A 22500-nucleotide genomic window follows, 5' to 3' on the forward strand; every position below is an offset into this window, starting at 1 on the left:
GCGGAATGAAAGGAAAATAAAATGTTTATTCGTACAGCGGACGAGCGCTTGAGCGATCGTACCTCAGCGCTTGTGAGATGTAGCCGGCGCCTGCGGCGCTACCCTTACATCAGCGCAGCAGACGCAGTCAGCGAGTGGACTATATCTGACCTTCGATGCCGCCGTCACCGGGAACGGCAGTCAGGTCTGCACAGAGAACGTCAATCAGTAACGAACATCTGGGTGGGTAGACGATGTCTGACCGTCGCCGACCGTGGTCCAGGAAGGTGCTAGGCAACACGAAGACCAGGTCAAACGTCAGACATGATGCATGGTAGAATGTTCAAGAGTATGTACCGCGCTTTTCAAGGTCTATGGCAAGACAGTAGATTAGTACAGCAAGACGACTCAAGCAGACATTAAATTACTGACCTTCATGGCGAGGGAAGTGAATTGTGTCACTGGGGCGTGCTGGCGCAGCAGTGGCGACCTCGAATAGGACACAGGCTAGAACAACGAAAGGAGCGGTGAACTTCATACTGATGCGAAGATGCAAGTTGAGGAACAACAGGAGTGCGATGGTCGAGTAGCATTCTCAGCTCTGCTTTTATCCCATACACGCAAGCGCCCACGGCGTACCTTCTCCGACGAGTTTACCCATGTTTTCAACAACTTCGCGTCGCCCGAGCTCAGTGCTGTCTATCCGCAGTGAGACATAAAGCTCCCCGACACTGGTTTTGCCGTTCGCTGTACGGTCACGGAAGCCCTATCACAGGAACGAATTGATGGTTTCTCAGCACAGGTGAGCATGTCTACACACGATGCCCTAACAATTTGTGGAACGTACGCTCGAGAGCGGGCATGTACGAGACGTGCCATCTCTGTTCACTCGCATCTACTTGACCGCGCCGAGGCCCTAGATCAGCACTCGGTTCTCAGGCTGACGGTGTCGCCTGCGAGGCTACGTAGTAGCCGAAAGAAGGGTCCCGCCTTCTCGACTAGGCACGACTCATTGGGTTTGTGATTGCTCTGCTGGAGCATTGACATTTTGACTATGTAGGAGGAGTCTGAGCACGGCGAATAAATGTCAATAACAGCCCTCGGACGGACGTAACACATCCCTGTTGATCGGCCGGGGGAGCTTGAGAACATGGGATTTTGGCCTAACCAAACACTGCTAAGTACCGTCTGCTGCCGATGCGGGGCTTAGCATCAGCTGACGGCTCATGCAGTGCTGGCGGCTGGCATTACCTTTTCAACAGACAGTGACCCGACTCAGGATGTATCCATATTTACTCGGTGGTATCGCAGACTGTCTGCATGGCCATCCTATCAAGCAGTGTTAGTATGCATCGAAGAACGAGACCCCAGCCTGCCATTACGGAAATCTACACAACCGTCAATTGTTGAATAAGTAAGGCTCATCAACGAAACTAGACGTTACTCGCCTTGCTGATCACTGACAGTGATTGACGATGGGGGTAGTCGTCGGTCCATCGCTCAACCATGGCCGGCACTAGTGCCGACATGACAGGGCGCATCAGAATTCAATACGCATCACATCCTTGCGCCGGTCTCAGAACGGCCTGGACATGTACTGTAGTGATATTATTTAAACCTCAGATCTAGTTGCATGAACGGTCTCACTATGGTCTGACTGGGCGGTACCAAGTCCCATGATCCGTGGAAATTGTGCATGCAGGGCGATCCACTGGCTGGTGTGACAAACAAGATGAAGTGGCCTGTGGGTGTCGGATAGACGGCCACGATTACATAGAGGACATCAGAGGCTGGTCCACCGGAGGGCGGCCGCGGACACGCGTGACAGGGAGCTTGACACGATCACGCGACTTTAGCCATGCGTGACAGGACGCGCTGGATTTGGATCCTTACTTCCTCCTCATCAGGTTATTGCGCGTCGATCTCTCTCAAATTTGAAGGACTGCCTACGTATACACGGATTACAGTTGTGAGTCAAACAGGTACTCTTCAGGGATTGAACTCGTGCTTGGCAGCTTGCCACATACTAGTTAGCGCGGATGCCTTGAGAGCTTCCATCGCGAAATTGGGAACAGACTGGCAACGGTCTGGTACGGCAAAACAATGGATGATCACATATAACAGAAGTAACAGGCTGCCCGCAAATTTGAACTAGGTTTCTTTTGCCTAGCAGAACTTGTTCATAGACGTATCAGGCTGTCTGTACTCAACAGGGTGATAGTAAGTGGTCATAAACCACTAGGGCTTCAAGTGACTGGCTGCTATATGCCAGACTAATGCGGGCTCACCATAAGTAGAACGTACTTCAACACTCTGGTCTGTTCACGAAGCCCTGATGCTTGTATGAGACCGATAGTTCATGTTGTATTGGCCGGTTGCGCACTATACCCTCAAGGCGGTTGTTGCTCGTACTGGCACGTAGCCATGCGCGAACCTCTAAGATCTCGCTGGGTACAAGTTTCAAGTATATATATTGATAGTCGCCCTCTCGATCCTTAATCTAACTAAGTACGTTGCATTCGACATCTACAGAGTGTTCGCCACCGTGACCGGACCTGCGCAACTGCCCGCAGCGATCTGAGCTTCGTTCGCGACCTGCTTTGTGGCACGCTTTCCGAAGATCCGTCTAGCATCAGCTCCCCGCGAGGACAACCCCGGCAAGTCAAAGCCCGCCGACCATGAGCCCGACGACCCACGGCCACCCGCTCAACGAGCACGAGCCTGCCGACCACTTGCTCGACAAGCCCAAGCCCGCCGCGGGCCATTATAGCAGGTAAGTCGCCCACGTCTCGTCGATTCCCACGAAGATGACCCCGACAAGCCAGAGCCCGCCGACCACGAGCTCGACGAGCACGAGATCGACGAGCACCCGCTGGACGAGCACCATCCTAGCGAGTACTGCCCCGGAGATCCCTCGCCCAAACGCGAGGCGCAATTGAAAGCCCGCCAACAACGCGCCCAACGACGACCCTCGTGTTGCTCGTTAGTCCACCCGCCCGCCTGCTCGCGCTCGTTCCAACGTTCGTCCACACATCCACCCACTATGATGTGAGGCCATCATAATACCTGATGAATGACACGCTTACCGGGTCCACTATGCGAAACATCCACGAGCAAGGACAGATGTTTTGGGCGTTGCCATGATGAGGGGAGCAAGTCAAGAGCAAGCAATAGGCAGCCACGTTCAAAAGGCTCACCTCAGATGGTTGAGACTCCGAGATCACGATTGTCACTGCCAAGACGACCGCAAATAACGACGGATTGATATCGCGAAGCAACCCATGCATGGTTACCTGAATCAGTCCGTAGATCGCCCGAGCTGTCCGAGACTCGCTCTGCAGCACGCAGAGTAGCCGGCCAGCCTCTGACATATCCGAGAGCTCGCTTGACAAGGATCCAAAAGAAGTGAGCAGCGAGTTGCTACTCTTTGCCGGCTTGCAGCGCAATTGCAGCTGCTGATTGAGTCGAGGGAGGCCTGCGGCCGGTGACATGTGTCCCTGTCCGAGTCATACGCAATCAATCCATACTGAATATCCACATACCTTCAAGGAATCTTCGTTCACTGAGTGAAGGCGAGAAGCTACTGTCAACAATGTGTGGAGGACATGATGGGGCGCACATACTTATAGTAGTATTTCCCAACTTGAGTCGATTACCCGGCGGTAGACCACCGTGACCGATACTCCGCGAGAACATCGACGAAGACGAAGGCGCCACCATGGCAGTCAGCACTTCGGCACGACGAGCTTCTGTTATATACCTTGTACTACCCGCCCATGACGTGCGCGCATGTTGTAGGCGGGTCGAACACTTATCAGTCTGACGGATTTCCGCACACAGTTGGACTTACCTAGCGGGCCACAGCCCACAGCTTGTCGAAATGATAACAAGAATATGTGGACATCGCCAGGGTCAAACAGATGGACGTTAGAGGAGCAGGCGACGAGAACGCTGTTCTCTGGAGATCAGCACATAACAGGTCGATATGAAGACGGGCAGCCCTCCGCCAGACCGATAGCGGACTTACAATGCAGGTTTCTGAGGTACAATAAGCCACCATCTTTCTCACGATGGACCAGATGTATCAGGCAATAACGCCGTTGCGCAAATTCCGCGATGTCTGTCTCAGGCCTTACAGCTTCCGGTATCTCGACGCATGCGGTGCGTCACGACGTCTGGCCAAACCAGCGGTGCAGAAATTCGTAGTACACAAACTCCCAGCGCGATTTCCCTTTTCAAAGCTGTCACTTACAGTCCCTTGCAGCTCAGAGAGCCTCGTATACGGCCTTTGTAGTGACTGTACTACAGATCTCGCCGAGCGCATCTATTCGCGATAACTTGCATATGATTACTATCGGACGTCTTTTCTCAGGTTGGGGATCCCATGCTCACTGAGAGCGGGTCATCTGCCTGATGTCTCGACTGGGCCATTGCCTTGGGAAAGGTCGGGAGTTCATATGTACCTGCGACCTCACCTACTACGATCTAGCATCATGGCCGCCCTTCCACCCGTGTTGCAATCGTCACTGGAGCAGCGCAAGGGATTGGCTTGAGCATCGCGCTCAGGCTAGCGGACGACGGACTGGACGTTGCGGTGAACGACATCGTGTCAAGGCAAGCAAGCTGCAAGAGGTCGTGTCGCTAATCCGAGCGAAAGGCGGGCGATCTCTAGCTTTACCAGGCGATGTGTCCAATGAAGACGACGTCAAGGCGATGACCGCGAAAGTGGTCGAAGAGCTCGGAGGCATAGACGTGGTACGCGGTCATGTGTCCGTACACAGAGCCACTCCGATCCATTGAGACGCTTTCTACGCCAGATGATAGCTAACGCAGGAATCGCGCTGCACAAGCCTTTCTCGACAGTGCGACATCCATTTATGCATGCGCCGAGTGTCCCACACGCTGATAATCACGCCCACAGCAACTACCGAAGAGTGGGAGCGCGTCGTATCCATCAACCTCCGGGCGTCATGTTGTGTTACAGATATGCCGCAGTACAAATGGTCAAGCAAGGTCGCGGTGGCAGGATAATTGGTTAGATGGCGCAATGTCGTGGGTACAGTGCGATAGCTAAACGAGTCGGTTCACAGGTGCGAGCTCCCAGGCTGGAAGGATCGGTAAAAAGTGTGATATATCTGACTCGGACTGACCTGCTAACATCTCGGTTTTCCTGGACAGGTACTACCAGCCTAGCTGCATACAGTGCGACGAAGTTCGCCGTCCGTGGTCTGACTCAAACCGTCGGTAAGCACCAGACCTACGGCTCTCACGATTACCTTGATGCAGACACAGCACTACGTAGCCCTCGAGCTAGCTCCGCACAAAATCACGGTGAACGCATATGCGCCAGGGTTCATCATAACAGATCTAGGTGCGTCCGTCCATATGAACGACTGTGGTCGTTCTGACGTCGGCTCGGCCCCAGCCTACCATCCGGACGATGAGAAGAATGGAGGCAAGCCTGGCTCAACGGTCAAGAAGGTGCGCATGGATGGCTGAATCTTCGTACTACGTGATTCATCGTCCGCTTCCTACAGCTCTTCGGACTACCACCAGATTGTCCTGAATCCGGGCCCGAGACGGTGGCAAGTATGGTATCCTACCTGGCCAGCCCCGAATCGCACTTCGTAACAGGTCCGTCAGCGATGGACGCCCTACCACTTTGGACGGGAGACTTACTGGTTATGAACCTTCCTCAGGACAGACGATCTTGGTCAACGGCGGCAGTCTCATGGATTGATCTGGGTTCCTGTGATACCCACTCTGACGTCGGTATATATGCTAATGTATTGGGAAGATCGTGATAAGTTACTACTACAACTCCGCAGCCGTCCGTCCGTCTATGTCGCTAGATGCATGGTAAGTACACGCTGAACCGGCCATCAGCAGCCGCGAACGCAGTAGGGTCAGGTAAGATTGATAAGGCTATAAGAGTAACTCAAGAACGAAGACATGCAACGACAGGACGACGACGTGGGACTATGCGGCTGTCTTCGCGTCGATGCTATACCCGCTCGCCTGTACAGGCGCAGGGGTGTGCGCACCGGACGTCATTGGGGTCATCACGCCTTTCGAGACGTTGTTCCAGAAAGTGGAGGTATTAGGGGAGAGGATGGCGGGGGTTTCGGGTCGCGACACTGCTGGCGTGTTTGCCTGTGTGTTCGCCTGCGACCGGTTGTGTGCCATGTGCGCGCGGACGAGGTGACCGGCGGCGAGGGCGCTGATAAGTGACAGCTCGCCAGCCATGACTGCAGACGCGATGATGCGGGCAAGTTGTTGCGCGTTCTGACCAGGGTTTGTCGGGTGCGCGCCCTTGACGCCGAGCATTTCAGTACAGCTTGTTGGGGGCAAGACAGTGCCGCCACCAACAGTGCCGACCTCAATGCAAGGCATAGTGACCGTGACAGCAAGTCTTCGCCGCCGTTAGTCCTTAACAAAGACATCAGGAAACGCAAATATTAGTGTTCAATGCAAACTCACGCCTCCATAAGTGTCATGCACTGTGAGCTCTCGACGTTCTGCGCTGGTCCTGACCAGTCGCCAAGAAGATCGCGTGAGGATGTTCGCTGCATGCGCGTTGAACCCACCAATGGAAGCTGCCATAGCACTTCCAACAGGTTCTTCTTCGTGTTCAGGTTGCATAACGCGTCGACTGTCGTCTTCAACACAGACTTGACGACCTTGCCAGGGATAACCGCCTCAGCGACGATACTCTTGCCACGACCCTCAATCCAGTTGATCGCGGCCGGCTTCTTATCCGTGCAGTAGTTGCCGAGAGTGCAAGGACGACCATCTCGGGAACTCCTTGGCCATCGTGTCCAGCGCCTTTTCGGTCGCCTTCGAGATCATGTTCATGCCCATCGCATCGCCCGTACGCGTCGCGAACCGAACGAACAATGTCGTCCTGCCATCGCACATTAATGTTCTGCAGCTTCGCGAAGCGGGACGTCGACTCGAATGCCTCCTTGACGATGGCTAACCTTCCTGCGACTCAACCCAGGCACGTGCCTGGCTGCGACTGTATTGAGGGAAGTCAATGGCAGGGCCGCGGGTCATGGCGTCGTACGTGAGCACAGTGGTGACGCCTCCACCAGCATTCAGGGCCTTGCAGCCACGTGAGGTGGACGCGACGAGGGTACCTTCCGCGGTGGCCATAGGGATCGGGAACAGCTCGCCGTCGATCTTGAGAGGACCGGCGACACCGAGCGGGATGGGCATGTATCCGATGACGTTCTCGCAGCATGCCCCATGACACGCGAGTAGTCGAAGTGGGACATAGGTACATCGGAGTACTCGAGCGTCTTCGTCTTCGAGGCGCGCGCTGAGGTGGATGTCAGTCACAGGCCATCAGCATCAAATAGCAGGTTGACTCACAAATGAGAGCGCGACGGACATGAACAGCCCGCTCCAAGTCACCAAGCACTTTCTCCAATGCATACGGCGCAATCTTTCCGTTCTGCGCGAGCAAGATGACCTCCTCGTCGTTCAAGAGCGAGAGCGCCACGGATACCGGCTTTGGTCCATTCTCGAAGATCTCGATGCATTCCTCGAGCGTGCGCGTGGACACACGGCTAGACTCCTTCCGGAACGGTGAGCTCTCGGGATCGCTGGTCGGCGAAGACGTCTCAGCAGGAGTGAGGGGAGCACGGATGGCGGCCTCGCGAAGCTTCATGTCAATACGATCGAGGTTGAGCGACGGGTGTACGACGGCAGCGCATGCTTTGGCCGCTCAACATGCGCAGGTGGGACCGTAGCGGCTGCCACAAATGTCACAGGTGCAACAGGCGCATGGATAGCCACAGGCTCGGGGGCGGGCTCGGTCTCTTCAGGCTCCTCCCTCTCAGGCCGTACCCTAGAGCGCACCCGCGAACGGAAGCGCACGCCCTTGTCACGCACAGCCTTCATCGCAGCCAACCCAGATCCAGCCGCAATGCCACGGAGTAGGTATCCGTTCAGAGCAACGCTCAACCCAAGCAGAACGACGATCCACTTGGAGAGCACCGGGTCGCCGACAAGGTCAGACCAGCTCGACATGAAGTTCTCGATAGCCTCTGCCTTTGAACCGGAGTGTCTGGCAGCGGGCAAAATACGAAGGTAGGCAGGAGCAGCGACTTTGACAAGGAGCTCCGACTCCGAGTCAGTCTCGCTGGATTCGAGACCCGCCTTCTCAGCCAAAGCAAGACTCTTGAGAATGCTCGAGATCGCAGGGCTGGTGATGTCGACAAGGGGAGCAGGTGGGAGCGCGTCAGCCGCTGTGCGCACGGAGTGCTTGTGGTGGCGGGTGCTCGCGCTAGCAGAGGTCAGGGGAGTGATGAAGTTGAGGATGTGCAGAGTCAAGAACGAAGCGATCTATCATAGTAATCAGTGAGACCCTGCCGACCCGAAGCAACTAAAACAATAACCACTTACCAGGAGTAGCTTCAGCCTATACATCGGATTCTCATCCGCAGGGTGGACCTTGCCCCCAGGAGTCTCTGGGAGCAAAGAGCCCTTTACCCCTAGCACAGCAGCGGACAACCTCTCACCAGTCGTCTTCGGTGTCGGCGCATTCGCGGTAGGACGTTTGGATAGTGCAGGGCGAATTCCACCACTGGTCTGCCCGAGAGAATTCGAGCGAGAGCGGTTCATTTGGCGCACTTTCTTCACACGGCGAACCTATGTGCAAGCATAGCGGGTCAGTCATACTGCCATAGAGCTGGAGAGACAATTGTGGGATTCACAAGCCAGAGGCGGCGCATCCGCCACCGGGAACAGCCGAGGGATGTCACGCGGGCGACATGACACGCGTGACAAGACCCATGACCAGCGGGTGCTCTCTGGAGCGAAACCCAGCGAAGCAAAAGAGCAGGAGCAGCACACTCACCTCTACCATGAGTGTCAACACCGCTGTATAGATCGTGCAAAGCATCAAGCAATCCATCCCCAGCGCGACCGCCGCGACTGAGCAGAACTCCTTCAGGCCACCGACGCCACTGTTCACACCGACGAGGAGCACCGCAATTTCGAGCGCATAGTCTCGGAGAATGAGGTTGCCGACCCGGTCAAGCGCCTCGAGAACGACCTCGCCTGCAGGTATCATCCGCCCGTCTTCCTGTGGTTTGAGAGCCTGTGGCTGGGCCAGCACGGCTTTTGCGAGGCGCAAGGGCTTATCGAAACCCACGGTGCATACGAGGAACGGGAGAGCCTCCGTCAGTGCGATAGGGTCGAGCGGGATATTCAGATAGCGACAAAGCGGGAGCGTGAAGAGGAAGGAGATCAGGCTCGAGGAAAATATGCCTGTGCTCAGCCAGAAGTTGGAACCCAGTGCGCGCGACGACAGCCATAGCCGTATGAACGTCGCGTGCATGAGCACGTAGCCGAGGAGGACGACGATGATATCGAGTGAGTCCGCTTTCTATGACATCTGTCAGGATGATTGCAGCAGAAGATAGACGCGCCGTACCTTCGTGAGCTCCCAGAAGCGCAGAATCGTAGCATGGACAGCGTAGGCGACCCACTTGCTGCTCTTCATCTCGCCAATGGTTTCTTCGCGCTTCGCGCCGACGAGGTCGTATTCGACATTGTCAACCGTGACCGACTTGACTTGGTGAAGAGACGCGAGCCAGTCTTCTCTGGCGCCAGGGACGAAGGACAACGTCAAGACTGAAGCCGAGGAGTCCGCAGAGCGGGTCACGAAGCACGGGGTAGCAGTCACATTCAAGCCAGGGTAGTAGCAAACAGACGAGTACGAGTCCCCGTTGAGGCCGGTGAGCTGAGAGGGCAAGTGCTCAACGATCTCCGAGAGTACCGTCGGGTCGACGTTGGAAACGCCTACGCAATGCATATCAGAAGGTGAGTCTGACCATGGACGCAAACCTCTCACCGTCCTCTCCTTGTCGTCCAGCCTGAAGACAATCTGCTGCAACTCCAAGGCCTTGACGGCATCCTTCGGATGCTTGGCCGCGTCGAGCCAGTCCCGTTGCGTAACTCCGAGCCATTCGTCACCGCTCAGCCGGGCATGGGCGGGCCTGACATTGGTAGGGTAGGTGGGCGCGAAGAAGGACGAGTGCTTGATGCCGGAGAGGATGTGGAAGTAGGCGAGGGTGGCAAGAACGAAGACGAAGACGATGGACTCTATGGGGAAATAGACGTTGTGCGTCGCGAAGGGCCTGGTGAGGGCGCGCATGACTGCAGGTCGGTTGAGCGACGTGCCGGAGGACGTTAAATGTGGGCTCGCGGGGCGACTCCGAGGTTCTGGGAAGATGGAGATAAATAGGTTCGTGAATTAGCCGACTCCAATCGTACGAGAGGCCTGAGACACGCGCGCGTGAGGCGCTGCTGGAATGGTACTCACCAGCAACCAGGACTCGTGCTCGCTGCAGCCCCGAGGAGGGAATGGAGAGCGAACGGTTGACGGGGTAAGGAGGAGGGAAAGGTCGGAGAGGAGGGAGGATGGAGGTCGTCGTCGTCTTGCAGCCGATAAATGTCATATTTTATTCTCCGGTGGGACGACACCTAAGCGCCCATCAGAGCCGCCATCATATTATGTCATCAATCCCCGCTCTACTGCCTGATTTGGGTATTCTCGTGTCCATCCTGCCTTGTTCCCCCATCTTGAAGAATCATCTTGCGCGGAGCACCTGCGTGCTGGTATCTGTTGTTATTGTTGACGCACTGCGGCCGTATATTGCTTGAGGTCTTCTTGCCAGCATATGACGACGCCTATTGTATCCATTCTGTGCCTACCACATCGGGATCCGGACAACGCAGGACAGCCGGTGATGGAGCGTGTCTCCTATCCTTCTCTGAAGTTCTCATACTGTAAGTTACACACATCGGATCATTACTCTGAAATGTCTGGTAGGCGTGTTGCAGATATCTATAGGCACGCGATACAGTCGCCGAGAGGCCCGTTGCAAGGATGCATGGCTATGTTCGCTCAGTCTCCGACCAATCTGCCAGCCGCCAGACGGTGGCAATCAGTCAGTGCACTCTATCTCCTACTACTTATCTATGCCACTAAGTGTTCATCACGCTAGCTTTGTAAGTCAACGTACTCACCCAGAGGCGAGTTTCTCAGTAGGCTGCGGCGTTGCTGCCTTCCTATCGCAAGTTCGCAGATGCCGTGGAGGTGAGGATCCCCTTCTTTGCTTGTCAACTCATCCTCGGAGACACCTTGCACAACCGACCGGCGGAAGCTCCAGCGGAGACCCCGACCTCGTGGGTCCGCGCATGAATTTTGGACGGTCCGTCCGACTTCATACCAGCGTCCCGGCGGTGGAAGCGCCTGTGAGGACTTAAGAACTCTCCGTCAATCACCTCGGAGAGATGCCTAGCCCAGCACTTCACAAGCTCTTCTCGACTTCCTCGTTCCTAGCACGCGTACTGTGGCCTGCTGTTGTCCGCATCTCCTCCGATGCGCACATGCATGTTCCTGGCTTCTCAGGCCGTCATTGGGTGCAAAGCTATGCTAACGTCTCTCGCGGGGTGAGATGCCCTACAGTGGTGCTACACCGGCCGCACTTCTCACGTTGTCGCCTTACTTCGCGGGAATGCATGTCGTTCGCCGTCCAGGCCTCGAATTTGAAGATCCTCTCCGCACAACGGGCGACGGTTACGTGGACTGGCGCGTGTCGTAAGCTCCGCCATTCTATGTATGTATTCACGTATAACTGGGACGCTCAATTGAATCAGCAGCGCAATTCAGAGAGGTTGCAAGATCCTCGTACTCATCGGGCACATCGGTAACTGGTTTTCCACCGTTCCGAGTTCTGAGCTCAGTTTTAGCGTCAAGATTAAGCTCAGGGCAGGACCTTCTCATCCAACGGACCAGGCACAGAGGACCGAAAAGGCCAAGGTAATCAACGGGGTACATCGCGCCAGCCTGTTCATGTCCAGGGTTTCCGCGAATGAATGTACTTATGTTATGCAGCACGCAAGTATCATTGCAGGCACGTACTCCATCTGTAGGCTGATGATACTGGATGTATTGTCAATGGGTGTTTTATTTAGTGAGCGCGGTCGCCGAGTGTCACCGTCAAGACACCGATCGGCGCGCACTCCTCCATACATCGTAGACCCGTCGTCAAAAGCATACAGTAGTGCCTTTGGAGTACAGCATGATGGACAAGATTGCGTCTACCGTCAAAGGTGCTTATTTGACACATACGTTGCGCTCACTAGTATACGTATATCGTACTCACCATACAGCGTGAGATGAACGCAAGTCCTACCATGGTTGACTTTGGTCCTCGGATCGGTCCACAATAGAATTGAAGAACATCCCTACATCCGAGAAGTATCTGTTGTGCGCGGCTACGTCCCGCGTTGGAAGCACAAAGTTTGACATAACAAATGGGACGTGAGCATAATTGACAATCATTGACACACGGGATGCTGAGGATCTGAGCAGTGGTGGACTTTCTGGGTATCAACCCAGGAACCGGATGTGGTGCTGGCACTGTCATGGCGCGATGAACACACGGTTAAATTTTAAGAGAGTTTTTGGTATGTCTTGAACTTATATGAACGCACTCAGGGACCCTTGTCCCGATTGAGGACCTCTCCAATTCATTTGAAACGACGGCCAGTTGTATGCTTGCTCTATCTCGATGCCGCACACAAGCATCTGACACAGAGGGTACGGCGCAAAAATGGCACGTAGGGTTCTTGTGAGGTATGCATTCTTGGATAATAGGTCCGAAGCGAATTGTGGTTCTGCATCAAACTCGTCAGGTCACCTACGCTGGGCAAGGGGCCTTGCGCACATTCGATTACAGAAGCACCGGGTGGATTTGACGCGGCCAGAACAGGGCCGTGTCGAGATGTCGAGCGATGAACTGGGAAGTGGCTCTTTGATGCAAGTTGACGCTCTCTGCGCTCTGGGATAGTGCTCGAGTCCGAACATCAGACATGGAGCAGAGCAGTGCATGCGACGAGGAAATGACGATGCGAGGTACATTAGTACTGGAAGCTGTTCTCGTTGATCGACGTACCCGCCACCATGTGAGGATGTGAGTACTCCGTCTGAGCCGGCAATCTCAGTGTGCCCTTTTCTTTTGTCTGGCCCGGGGGACGGAACATGCATTAGATGGGCGCATATGATTAACAAGCCAACACGTATACCTAACAAGAAAGCGCATATGCAGTGTATGCGCCAAGCCAGACGTAACTTAACAAGGATTCACATATTTGTCAAAGTCTGAGGACGGCGCTTAGGACTGTGTACATCAGATCCCGTGGGGCGTGACTGCCAATGGTTTTGTGAGGGAGAGCGAAGATCCGGGTGTGGCGGATAACTGAAGAAGAATGACTGTCCAGTGGGCGATGGTGGTGGTTAAGGTGAGAGTTTGGGAGAGATAAGTTACATGACGAAGGCGGCCGCGCCGTCCGTCACGCGTCACGTCCGACTACGAATTGACGCGGTTATGTCACGTGGTCGCGACTGAAGTGCCAATTTGAATGGGTGGCGCCTAACTGTCTGCAAGTTCGCAACCTTATTCACAACCCTCAGCTTCGTCGCATGCCACCATCTCCACCGGCACTGAGACCCATGCTGAATCATGCCACGCTCAGTTCTGCCAGCAGGATGCCACGACGAACTCTGATATTCGGATATTCCTCTATGCGAGCGCCACGCCCGCATCCGGGCCGGGGATGGTAAGAAGTTAGCACGACCAGGTTTTCGCTGCAATGGCTAACTCCCCATACTCGCTCTGTAGTGGTCAGTGATACAAAGATTGCACAACGCTGTATAGTGCATGCCCTACATATAGCGATGAGCTGCCAGTGAACCTGGTGTGGTGGTCATGACATCGCATCCGTGTAGGTCAGTGCGTTAGCTATCGGTGACAGGAAGATCACGACTGATGTATCAAGCAAGACGATTCACCGGACGCAGTCACCGAGGGATTCCTTACGCCGCCGTGGATTAGCTCCCTGCGCACAAATCGCGCGGTCATGCGGTACTGTTGAGTGCAATGTGAGCGGTTGGTCTCTGGGCACTGTTTTGCATTGACAGGTCGAATATCATTTCTCGGAGCTCTTGCATGGATCAGGAATGTAGCTGGCGGAATAGCAAGCGTCCTAGGCCTATCTGCTACGGTGACCGCGCAGCAGGCGCAGGGATCATTGCTATGCATCATTCAGTCATCACATATCCACCTTAAACAAGGTTCGACAGTACGTCGGCGGCCTTGCTAGCCTATTCTGGCGTGCACAGTCGAGCGCTCCGACTACGCGATACATCGCAGGACCGACGGCGCTTGTGTGAAGTGCGGTTGGGCTTCAAAGGTGCAGCACCACAGCAGCCGACGCTTCCTCTGGAGTATGCTACGGAATGCCTTGGCCGGCGCGGGCCCAAGAAGGCGGTTGTCAACTTCTTGAAACGTCTGGACGCAGCGAACGTGGTGGACGTGGGTCACAGTGGTGCAGCACAGCAGCCGACTCGGACGTCGCATTGTCACGAGCGCGTTGATCAGTCCTATTGTAAATACTCAAGAATCTTATACAGTCGTACCCAGGCGCTGCGTGGTGTTATATGCGACCACAGCGTCAAGCTTGTGCCAAGGCCAATTACGTTGTGATCAACCACCTGTGGTAGACTCAGATGTTAGAGGTGAGTTCTCCGGTTCTCTCATCGGTGTGCATTGGTTGAAGTGGAGAGCATCGGTGCCTTTGCCGTCAGCGTCCCTTCTTTGAGGGATATTTCATATATACGTCGGCTTTTGACTCCCATCCGCTGGCCGCCTGCGTCTGGACTGTGCGCCCAAATGGAGCGCTGTCACTCGGCCGCCACTGTCAAACACGGCTGTCAACGCACACAGCCCATACGAGTATTCCGGGGACGAGAAACACACCAAAGTGCATTGAATCTGGTCGATCCTGCATCACTGAGGTCGATAATCGACCTCTGTGACATATAGCACTGCAAAGAGAAAATACGTCCTCGTACAATTACGTTTCTTCTGTGTCCTTGGTCCAAATAGGTTCATCCCAGTTATTGGAATAGGATGGCCGCTCATCGCGCTGTCACTGTGCACTAAAACTAAACGTGGTTCGTGATCCGACGCACGGTGGAACCGCTCACAGCGCTGGGGTCTTCTGACATCCCACTAGAACGTCATGACTTCACAGGTTGGCGATGCGCTGGTGAGGCCGCGAATATGCCTCGTATAAAAGGTGAGCTCTGTCCACTCCTTTCAGCATCCGACATCCTACGATTACAACCCAGACATCCCTTACACATCGAACATGAGCGCGAGCGACTTCCGTCCCATCATCACCGGAGCCACTGGCGGCGAGCCTATCGCAGGAGCGTTGGCACCCAACCGCGTCGAGTTCCGCGACTTCGTCAAGGACAAGCAGCAGTTTTCGCTCTATGTCCAAGCTCTCGGTCAGTCATCCCTTCTTCGAAGCCGTCGGACTGATATTCATGAACATCGTTTCTGCAGAGGTCATCTTCAAGGAGCCCTTCGACAGGGACTTCTCGTGGCCTGCCATTGGCGGTATCACGGTATGCCTTACGTGCGGTGGGGCGACTCGGGCTCCCCGACCCGCCCGGTGGTGATACCTTTGGTGGGTACTGCACCCATGGTCGGTACTGTTCCCGACCTGGCACCGGCCGTACGTCGCACTGTTTGAGGTAAGAGCAGGTCGGTTTGATCGTAACTGCATATGCTAATGCCTTCGCTCTCGAACAGCAAAGCCTCCACGCTGCCGCCCTGAAGATTGCCCACGAGTACACGACAGACAAGCTCGGATGGGTCAAGGCTGCGCAGAACTTCCGTGTGCCCTTCTGGGACTGGGCGCGCCCCGTCCCTGCGGGAGAGCCCGCTGTGCCGTGGAGATGCGGACCACGACTATCACCATCATCACTCCTCACGGAGAGAAGACCGTCAAGAACCCCGTGCACTCTTTCACCTTCCTTTCGAAGTTCCCGTACACGACCTTCGATGCTCCGTACAACGGTTGGCAGACCACTCTCAGGTACCCCACTAGCGACCAGCCGGATGCGAAGAGCCAGATGGACCTCTTCGAGAGGTATGAAAGGACCCTTCTTTTTTTGTAGTCCCAGTGATAACCCTTTGCTTGCAGCACGTATGGCCAGAACAATAGCCAGGTCCGCACGCAGACATACCAGATGCTCACGCGGCTCGTTACGTGGAACTACTTCAGCAACCACACAACGAAGCAGAACCCGCCTATCGCCAACAGTCTCGAGACCATTCACGACAACATGCATCTGTTGATTGGTGGAAACGAGCAATACGAGGGGCACATGTCCGATGTCCCTGTCGCTGGTACGCATTCATGTTTAGTGAGGAACCGCCGGCCGCTGAATAACAACCATAGGCTTCGATGCTGCATTCTTCTTGCACCACGCCAACGTCGATAGGCTGCTGTCGCTCTGGCAGGCCATCAACTACGATGTCTGGGTCACCCCGGGAGACCAGCCCGGCGGAACCTACACCATCAAGGATAACGGCCCTGTCAATGTTCAGTCCGGTCAGTCATACTACGGTCTCTTCTGCAGACCAATGCTCATGCGCCATCTCTACAGATCTGACTCCGTTCTGGCTCACTGAGTCGTCGTTCTGGAATTCGACCCAAGTTCGCGACTGGGCCGGCGCTCTGCACTATTCCTACCCCGATTTTGACGGTCTGAAGGGCAAAAGCCCCGCGGAGATCCGCACGGCCACTTCGAGCGCGTCGGGAAGCTCTACGGACCTGTCAGGCCGACACCGCTTACCGTCCAGCCTGGTGGCCCCGAGATCCCTGCTGGTGGCCCCGGCCCCGTCCAGCCTGGCGGTCCCGAGAAGCCCCCGACTGGGACGAGCTCCGGCGGCTCCACGTCCGTCGAGTACAACAGCACGACGCACGAGTGGACCGTGCACATCCGCTTCAAGAAGTTCGAGCTCGGGAAGAGCTACTCCGTCCAGGTCTTCCTGGGCGAGACGTACGTCGGCTCCGTGTCCGCGTTCACGAGTGCCTCCGCGCACCGGTGCGAGAACTGCCGGAACAACCTGGACATCGAGCTGGAGGGCTTCGTGCACCTGAACGAGGTTCTACTGCAGAAGCTGCACACGCTCTCGCCGGACGTCGTGAAGCCCTACTTGACGAAGGAGCTCAGCCTCAAGGTCCAGGGCAGGAAGGTAGAGTCGTGCTTGCTCGTCGCCAGAATGTTCTGATGATGTTTCTGTGTAGCCGGATGGCACTCCTGCGACATCGAGCGCGATCTGCCGTCGCTCAAGGTGGCTCCGTTCTCGCGCCACGTCTACCAGGACTCGCCATACGAGGTCCCGAGGCTGGGCGACGTGACTTACCACCATGGTGTTCTCAGTGGCAAGCCCGGCCACACCCCGGCTGAGCGCTGGTGAATGGGCCATCGCGGAGAGGCACGACTTGTACGATAGCTAAGTAATCTCGGAGAGGAGCGTCGTGCCTTCGAAACAGGACTCTTATGTGCTTTGTATATACGTGTAACTCAAGAATGTATGCGCTATGGTATGTCAGTGACTCAGAACATAATTGGGAGCTTGAAGGTCGCGCCTGATCTGGAGGTGTGTGTTTCCAGCACGGCTTGTTCCGTACCGATGATGTCATACAGCATACTGATGTCTTGCAGCCCGAGCACGGAAATTGCCGCTGTTACGACGTATCAAACATTCGTTAAGTCTACCGAGACATGTTGAGCTCAGCGGGCATATTTCCTCCAAGCGCGCCGCCAATGACATTGTTGATCGCCATCGTGGCCATCCCCAACCTCGTCTCGTTCGTAGCGCTTCCTATGTGAGGCAAGACAACGCACCTAATAGTGAAGGGGGGTCAGGTGCGAACAGGTGGATGCAGACACGATACTAACCTCGGCTCCCTTAGGAGCGGATGATCCGCGGGGACGTTGGGCTCACCCTCAACAACATCTACGCCTGCACCCCAGATCCATCCTTCCCTACACGCCTTTGCCAAAGCTTCAGAGTCAACGAGCACTCCGCGGCTGGTGTTCACCAGCACCGCCGTCTTCTTCATGCCTTTCAAAAACGCTTCGTTCACGACGTGATACGTACTCGGCCCGCCAGGCGCGAGCACGAATACAACGTCGCTCTCTCGTGCGAGTTCAGCCAGATCGACCCGCCGGAATTCCGCGAGGCCATGCGGGGCGTACTTCGCGAGCAGCTCTGCGTCGCGCGCAGGGTTGGGCTGCGAGGTGGGGTTCCCGGTGTAGAGCGCACGGGTGTAGCCGAAGGGGAGGAGACGCGCGAGGGTGGATTGCGCGATGCGACCGAAGCCGAGGAAACCTGCTGTGCGCGCGGGGTGGACCCAGCTCGCGCTTAGTTGGGAGCCAGCCCATAAGTAGGGGGCCCATGGGTAAGCGGACCACTGCACGACGCTCGGTGAGCGGGATAGGGTGAATGAAAAGCATAGACAGACCTGTCCCTTCTGAACAATCTCTGAGGTCTCCTTGATGTTACGGCCTGCCATCAAGGCAAGCATAACTGTGATATCGGCGACTATTGCATAGTGAGGGTACGTTCGTGAATGGTAACTAAACCATTACCTGCTTCTGTGAGGACATCCGGTGTAAACCAAGCTTGATTCCGCGCTGAGAGAGCGACTCCACGGCCACATGTTCTGTGTCGCAGGCAGCCAGTCAGTATGGCCGTCATTGTCCCATGATGATACTGACCATATCCAACGGACATTGTGGAGATGACCTTTAGGCTTGGCCCGGCTGCAAGCAGGATCAGTTTGCTGAGGGTAGTCACGAACCATTAAGCATACCGGCGTCAAGGAACTCATTGTCAACCTGTTTAACACGGTTGACGCTTGTCAGCTATCCTGATCGTCTGATGTCTGACCTTCTCTGAGAACAGGAGCAGTATGCCTGTTGCTCCGGGAATGTTATCGAACAACCACTTTCTATCGCACGGCTGTGTTTCTGAGTGCCATGCGACAACCTGTGTAGAATGAGTGCGACAAGTTGATCTTCGTGAATTGACAAATCAGGCATGAGCGACTTACATCGAGATCCGGACGATCGAGGAGGCGCATGGCCTCGGCGCCCAAGCTTCTCGTAACCACAACTTTCGGACGCGCCATCCCGGGTTGCAGGTGCGCAGTGATTGAAGTTATGCGGTGAGCCAACGACCGAGCAGACGAGGACATGAAGGTTTTATTTAACCTGCGGCGAGTGCGGTAGACACTGGTCACATCTCACGTCGAATCGGGCACGCCGACAGTCCCCGCGAGAACGCCGACGCCCGTAGCGGAGGCCCGGCTCTCCGTCGCTGCTCACCGTCACGGTCTCGACGCGTGCCAGTGCTGTCCATCGTTCAACCTCACCGTCATATTCTATCATATTGTGCCCAGGTCTGCCCAGGTGATTCTCAACGAACTGGACATTGGCGAGTACCGAAACAACGATATCCTGAGGCACGAAGGTTGAGGAAATGGTCTACGTCTGCCTGGGGAGACTACAGTACCGTGGGTATGACATTCGTCGACATCTAGTCTCCCCTAGGCAGACCCTAAAGAAAACCTCTTTGAGTGGGGGAGAGGACGGTCTTCTAGTCGACATCTCTGGGTAATTGATTGATTGTATTCCTGCAAGGCATGCGGCTGCGCTCAGTCCCCGGTGTGCAGACCACAGTCACCTCTGACTCTTTGAGGACGGTCGTGGCTGCGGTTGCTCGCGATCGGCGGCTTTGATCGCTCAGACAACCACCGGCCTGGCGCAATAGTATCAGTACTAGGTGGCCGCCAGTGGCAACTTGCAACCGAGCCGGCTACATCCAAGTACTCGCCGAATTGCCATCAGGCCCTCCGAAACGCGACATGAGCGGAACGTACTGCCTGAATTTGGCCTAGACACGCGTGGGCTAGATCGTCAGACAGGAATATCCGGAGCGCGCGGAGGCCGAAGGAGTTGTTTGCTCTGCCCGCGGGAGACCAGCCGGGTTCACTTCCGAATCAGCGTGCTCCAAGGCCACAACTCAGCTGAGTAAGATGAAGCTTCGACGTAGTATCGGTTCTGACCCACAACAAAGTCTGGATATCCAGATCAAGAGACCGAGTGCTAGAACTCCGAGAGGTACGCGTCCCCGTTATCTACCAGTGGCGATATTGCGTCGACGAACTGACGACCCACCGCTCAAGGTTCTCAGCGATGCCACTTTGGTGTCATAAAGGACCGGTCTGGTGCTTATAATTGGCTCTACTAGGATATGCAGTGTCTTGCTCTCCGATGGGGTGGCCCGTAGTCGGCTTGTTCGCCCGCTTGTGTGTTCGCATCTTGTCACTGCGAATTATTCTGAGTATTGCAGGGCTTCGTGCTCACCATAGTGCGTCGTACGAACACCATGCATCATCATGTGTGGCCTGCGACGACAGGAGCGGTACGCTTGTCAGGCAAATTTTAGCATGCAACGTCATTATGGCTGTTTGGATGGTCATGTCTAGGAGACTCCGAGTTCTTGGCCCGCCGACAATCTCCGGTGAGTACGACGACGTTGAAATTGGCATGCCACTAATAAACTGACAGCCGCCAACAGACTCCACATGTACTTACTAACATGGGCGATTAGGTTAGCGCATGACCATGAAGTCGGCATTGAAGTGGCTCGACACTATGAATTACCATGACACAGCCGGGCCATGTACAGAACGATACGACTGACTTCGGCGGCTATGAAGGTCCCTGAAATCATGTGGCAACATATGTAGCTGCGCCCGTGCCCCAAACAAGCCCATGTAAGCCAGAGCTCCGGTTCATCCTGCTTCAATATTGTATAGACATCGTCTCACCACCGATACTATCAGTTTCCGGCGCGCGTTCAGTAGGTAGCCCGAAGTGACCGCAACAAGAACGAACGGGCTCGTCGGTCACTTACGACCTCACCACGAACAAACTATTGGGCTAGATGCTCGTGCCGTTCAAGTAACGGTCGGCCTGCCGGACAAGATACACCTCTGGCGGTTGTTTGCATAGGATAAAAGCTGACTTCAGAGTGCTACTCAGACATCGCACCCCTCAACATTGCGACCTTTCCCCAACATGAAGCTCGCCTCTGCATTCGTGCTCGTCGCCTGTATCCTCCTCGAAGTCGCCACCGCAGCTCCGGCCCTTCAGGCTCAGGCCGAGAAACGCTTTGAGACCAGTAGTGGTGCGCACACATCTCATCGTCTGGGGGCATTACAGTCAAATTATCAACGGACGGCCTGACTGCTCAATTTCTGTAGACATGAAATACGGGGTGTGTTCTCTCATCAGCCTTATGAGCTATTGTGCAACATTGTATAACTAATGTTTTAATTATCGATGCTTAGCATTTGGCGGGGATGGTGTGGGCGCAGAGTCCGCCCCGAGAAACGCGGTTTTTTGGGCACCGCCTATGCTTTACCCTACCTTGAATCGACGGTGAGGGTGTCAGCTACAAATGATATTTTCTTCCTGCTGATGGCCCATCACGATGGTAGATCTCGAGAAACGCGGGTTTTTAGGCGCCGCCTATGCTTCCCCCTACCTTGAATCTGATGGTGAGGGGTCCGCTGCTAATGAATATTTCTCTTGCTGAGATCCATCGCATATCGGTAGATCTCGATAAACGCGGTGCGTATTCTCTTCAGCTATTGCGCATAATACCCTGGCGAAATATGCGACCTGACTATTATGTTTAGCACCCGGCGCGAATGATCCGGCTGTAGATTCTCAGCTCGAAGGCGCAGCCAGGGTGACACCTATAGCTCCTCTTGGGTTGAATCCGAAGGTCAGAGATTGTCCACTCCCCGATTCTACATGAAGAGTGCTTATTCTGTTTGACAGACGGTGAATCTGACGAATGTACGTCCCGATTTGATGCGCATTTGAAGCATGGCTGAACGCGTGAGACATAGGAATGGCGTCGTTCGTCATTGGATCATTGGAACGTGGTGCTGTCCAGCTCTCAATACATGCTGCGATCGATGGAATGTCCGATGGTTGGACCGAAATCCTAAAGCTTCACAACAATTCATATGCCTTCATTAGACGAGTCAGTACTTGGTGCGATCACGAATCGACGGCAATGGGATGTTCACTGTGCAGTGCGTTCATCCTCGAAAATGGAGGCAGGCATCCTGGCACCAACCTCTAGATGATGCTTCAGCCAGCTGGTCTCCTAGCTCCAGTGGTAATCGACTCGGAGCAAAAGACCACGTAACACGTCTTGAAGCGTGAAGCATTTCCAAACAGGAATGGGGTGCGATCGATCGTAAGTCGAGGTCGTGGATCGCTTCCACGAGTCCATTAAGGTTCTTCTTTATCCATGTCTGCCTGGAGGCTTTATTACTGACAATACCCTGTGCCTTCGTAAGGATTCAGTGTAGGCATGAAGTCAAACCTCAACTGCGAAGAGGCCAGCCTGAAGGTCCATGAGAGCTCGGTAAATATTAGGTCCATATTACGAGCGACTTGAGCCTGAGGTGGCAACTCGCCGACACTATTGGCAGTGGTTTTACGGACTTGGAGCTCCGCTCACGGGCCACCTCGCATGACATGCGACCAGT

General features: G+C 55.0%; 8 protein-coding genes across 8 annotated transcripts; 4 read left to right on the top strand and 4 right to left on the bottom strand.

Annotated features, from left to right (window-relative positions):
* Positions 1–63: 63 nt before the first annotated feature.
* On the bottom strand, positions 64–517 carry B0H18DRAFT_1126572 (uncharacterized protein; the record flags this gene model as incomplete). The annotated part of the gene is made up of 5 exons (XM_048035178.1): positions 64–98; positions 151–186; positions 243–269; positions 337–351; positions 412–517. 5 exons carry the CDS (start codon positions 515–517, stop codon positions 64–66), a joined length of 219 nt encoding a protein of 72 aa, XP_047885790.1.
* Positions 518–2882: 2365 nt separating this feature from the next.
* On the bottom strand, positions 2883–3633 carry B0H18DRAFT_216502 (uncharacterized protein). Its single transcript, XM_048037157.1, has 2 exons — positions 3603–3633; positions 2883–3541 (listed from the first exon to the last, which is right to left on the bottom strand). Exon 2 carries the CDS (start codon positions 3468–3470, stop codon positions 3021–3023), a length of 450 nt encoding a protein of 149 aa, XP_047885791.1. The 5' UTR covers positions 3471–3541; positions 3603–3633; the 3' UTR covers positions 2883–3020.
* Positions 3634–4095: 462 nt separating this feature from the next.
* B0H18DRAFT_1088201 (uncharacterized protein) lies at positions 4096–5719 on the top strand (the record flags this gene model as incomplete). Its single annotated transcript, XM_048032227.1, has 11 exons — positions 4096–4140; positions 4469–4585; positions 4612–4748; positions 4813–4841; positions 4901–4951; positions 4975–5013; positions 5070–5096; positions 5158–5223; positions 5282–5460; positions 5517–5617; positions 5653–5719. The coding sequence occupies 11 exons, from the start codon at positions 4096–4098 to the stop codon at positions 5717–5719; spliced, it is 858 nt and encodes a 285-aa protein (XP_047885792.1).
* A 239-nt stretch (positions 5720–5958) lies between these two features.
* Positions 5959–10144, bottom strand: B0H18DRAFT_1088202 (uncharacterized protein; the record flags this gene model as incomplete). Its single annotated transcript, XM_048032228.1, has 10 exons — positions 5959–6391; positions 6460–6772; positions 6871–6943; positions 6976–7212; positions 7233–7300; positions 7354–7645; positions 7714–8328; positions 8389–8634; positions 8843–9373; positions 9422–10144. 10 exons carry the CDS (start codon positions 10142–10144, stop codon positions 5959–5961), a joined length of 3531 nt encoding a protein of 1176 aa, XP_047885793.1.
* Positions 10145–10747: 603 nt separating this feature from the next.
* On the top strand, positions 10748–12462 carry B0H18DRAFT_216778 (uncharacterized protein). Its single transcript, XM_048037158.1, has 7 exons — positions 10748–10779; positions 10823–10940; positions 10998–11089; positions 11451–11612; positions 11666–11702; positions 11753–12319; positions 12371–12462. Exons 2-6 carry the CDS (start codon positions 10884–10886, stop codon positions 12176–12178), a joined length of 774 nt encoding a protein of 257 aa, XP_047885794.1. The 5' UTR covers positions 10748–10779; positions 10823–10883; the 3' UTR covers positions 12179–12319; positions 12371–12462.
* A 2619-nt stretch (positions 12463–15081) lies between these two features.
* B0H18DRAFT_1126575 (uncharacterized protein) lies at positions 15082–17336 on the top strand (the record flags this gene model as incomplete). Its single annotated transcript, XM_048035179.1, has 10 exons — positions 15082–15108; positions 15163–15352; positions 15411–15472; positions 15660–15794; positions 15851–15999; positions 16054–16259; positions 16312–16464; positions 16520–16569; positions 16635–17111; positions 17190–17336. 10 exons carry the CDS (start codon positions 15082–15084, stop codon positions 17334–17336), a joined length of 1596 nt encoding a protein of 531 aa, XP_047885795.1.
* Positions 17337–17634: 298 nt separating this feature from the next.
* On the bottom strand, positions 17635–19008 carry B0H18DRAFT_1126576 (D-isomer specific 2-hydroxyacid dehydrogenase; the record flags this gene model as incomplete). Its single annotated transcript, XM_048035180.1, has 8 exons — positions 17635–17767; positions 17822–18336; positions 18388–18467; positions 18515–18571; positions 18644–18688; positions 18739–18763; positions 18816–18914; positions 18979–19008. The coding sequence occupies 8 exons, from the start codon at positions 19006–19008 to the stop codon at positions 17635–17637; spliced, it is 984 nt and encodes a 327-aa protein (XP_047885796.1).
* A 1851-nt stretch (positions 19009–20859) lies between these two features.
* On the top strand, positions 20860–21605 carry B0H18DRAFT_216956 (uncharacterized protein). Its single transcript, XM_048037159.1, has 4 exons — positions 20860–21119; positions 21283–21373; positions 21433–21492; positions 21551–21605. Exons 1-3 carry the CDS (start codon positions 21011–21013, stop codon positions 21482–21484), a joined length of 252 nt encoding a protein of 83 aa, XP_047885797.1. The 5' UTR covers positions 20860–21010; the 3' UTR covers positions 21485–21492; positions 21551–21605.
* Positions 21606–22500: the final 895 nt, after the last annotated feature.

This window comes from Fomitopsis serialis (assembly GCF_022376445.1).
Source record: "Fomitopsis serialis strain Sig1Antser10 chromosome Unknown B0H18scaffold_205, whole genome shotgun sequence".
NCBI lineage: Eukaryota > Fungi > Basidiomycota > Agaricomycetes > Polyporales > Fomitopsidaceae > Fomitopsis > Fomitopsis serialis.

Coding starts and splice junctions, on each gene's coding strand:
- B0H18DRAFT_216502 (XM_048037157.1), bottom strand. CDS start 3,470: ATGTCACCGGCCGCAGGCCTCCCTCGACTCAATCAGCAGCTGCAATTG.
- B0H18DRAFT_216778 (XM_048037158.1), top strand. CDS start 10,884: ATGGCTATGTTCGCTCAGTCTCCGACCAATCTGCCAGCCGCCAGACGG. Junction 11,613..11,665: donor CGTAAGCTCCGCCATTCTAT/GTATGTATTCAC, acceptor AGCGCAATTCAG/AGAGGTTGCAAGATCCTCGT. Junction 11,703..11,752: donor CGTACTCATCGGGCACATCG/GTAACTGGTTTT, acceptor TTTAGCGTCAAG/ATTAAGCTCAGGGCAGGACC.
- B0H18DRAFT_216956 (XM_048037159.1), top strand. CDS start 21,011: ATGAAGCTCGCCTCTGCATTCGTGCTCGTCGCCTGTATCCTCCTCGAA. Junction 21,120..21,282: donor ACGCTTTGAGACCAGTAGTG/GTGCGCACACAT, acceptor ATCGATGCTTAG/CATTTGGCGGGGATGGTGTG. Junction 21,374..21,432: donor TACCCTACCTTGAATCGACG/GTGAGGGTGTCA, acceptor TCACGATGGTAG/ATCTCGAGAAACGCGGGTTT.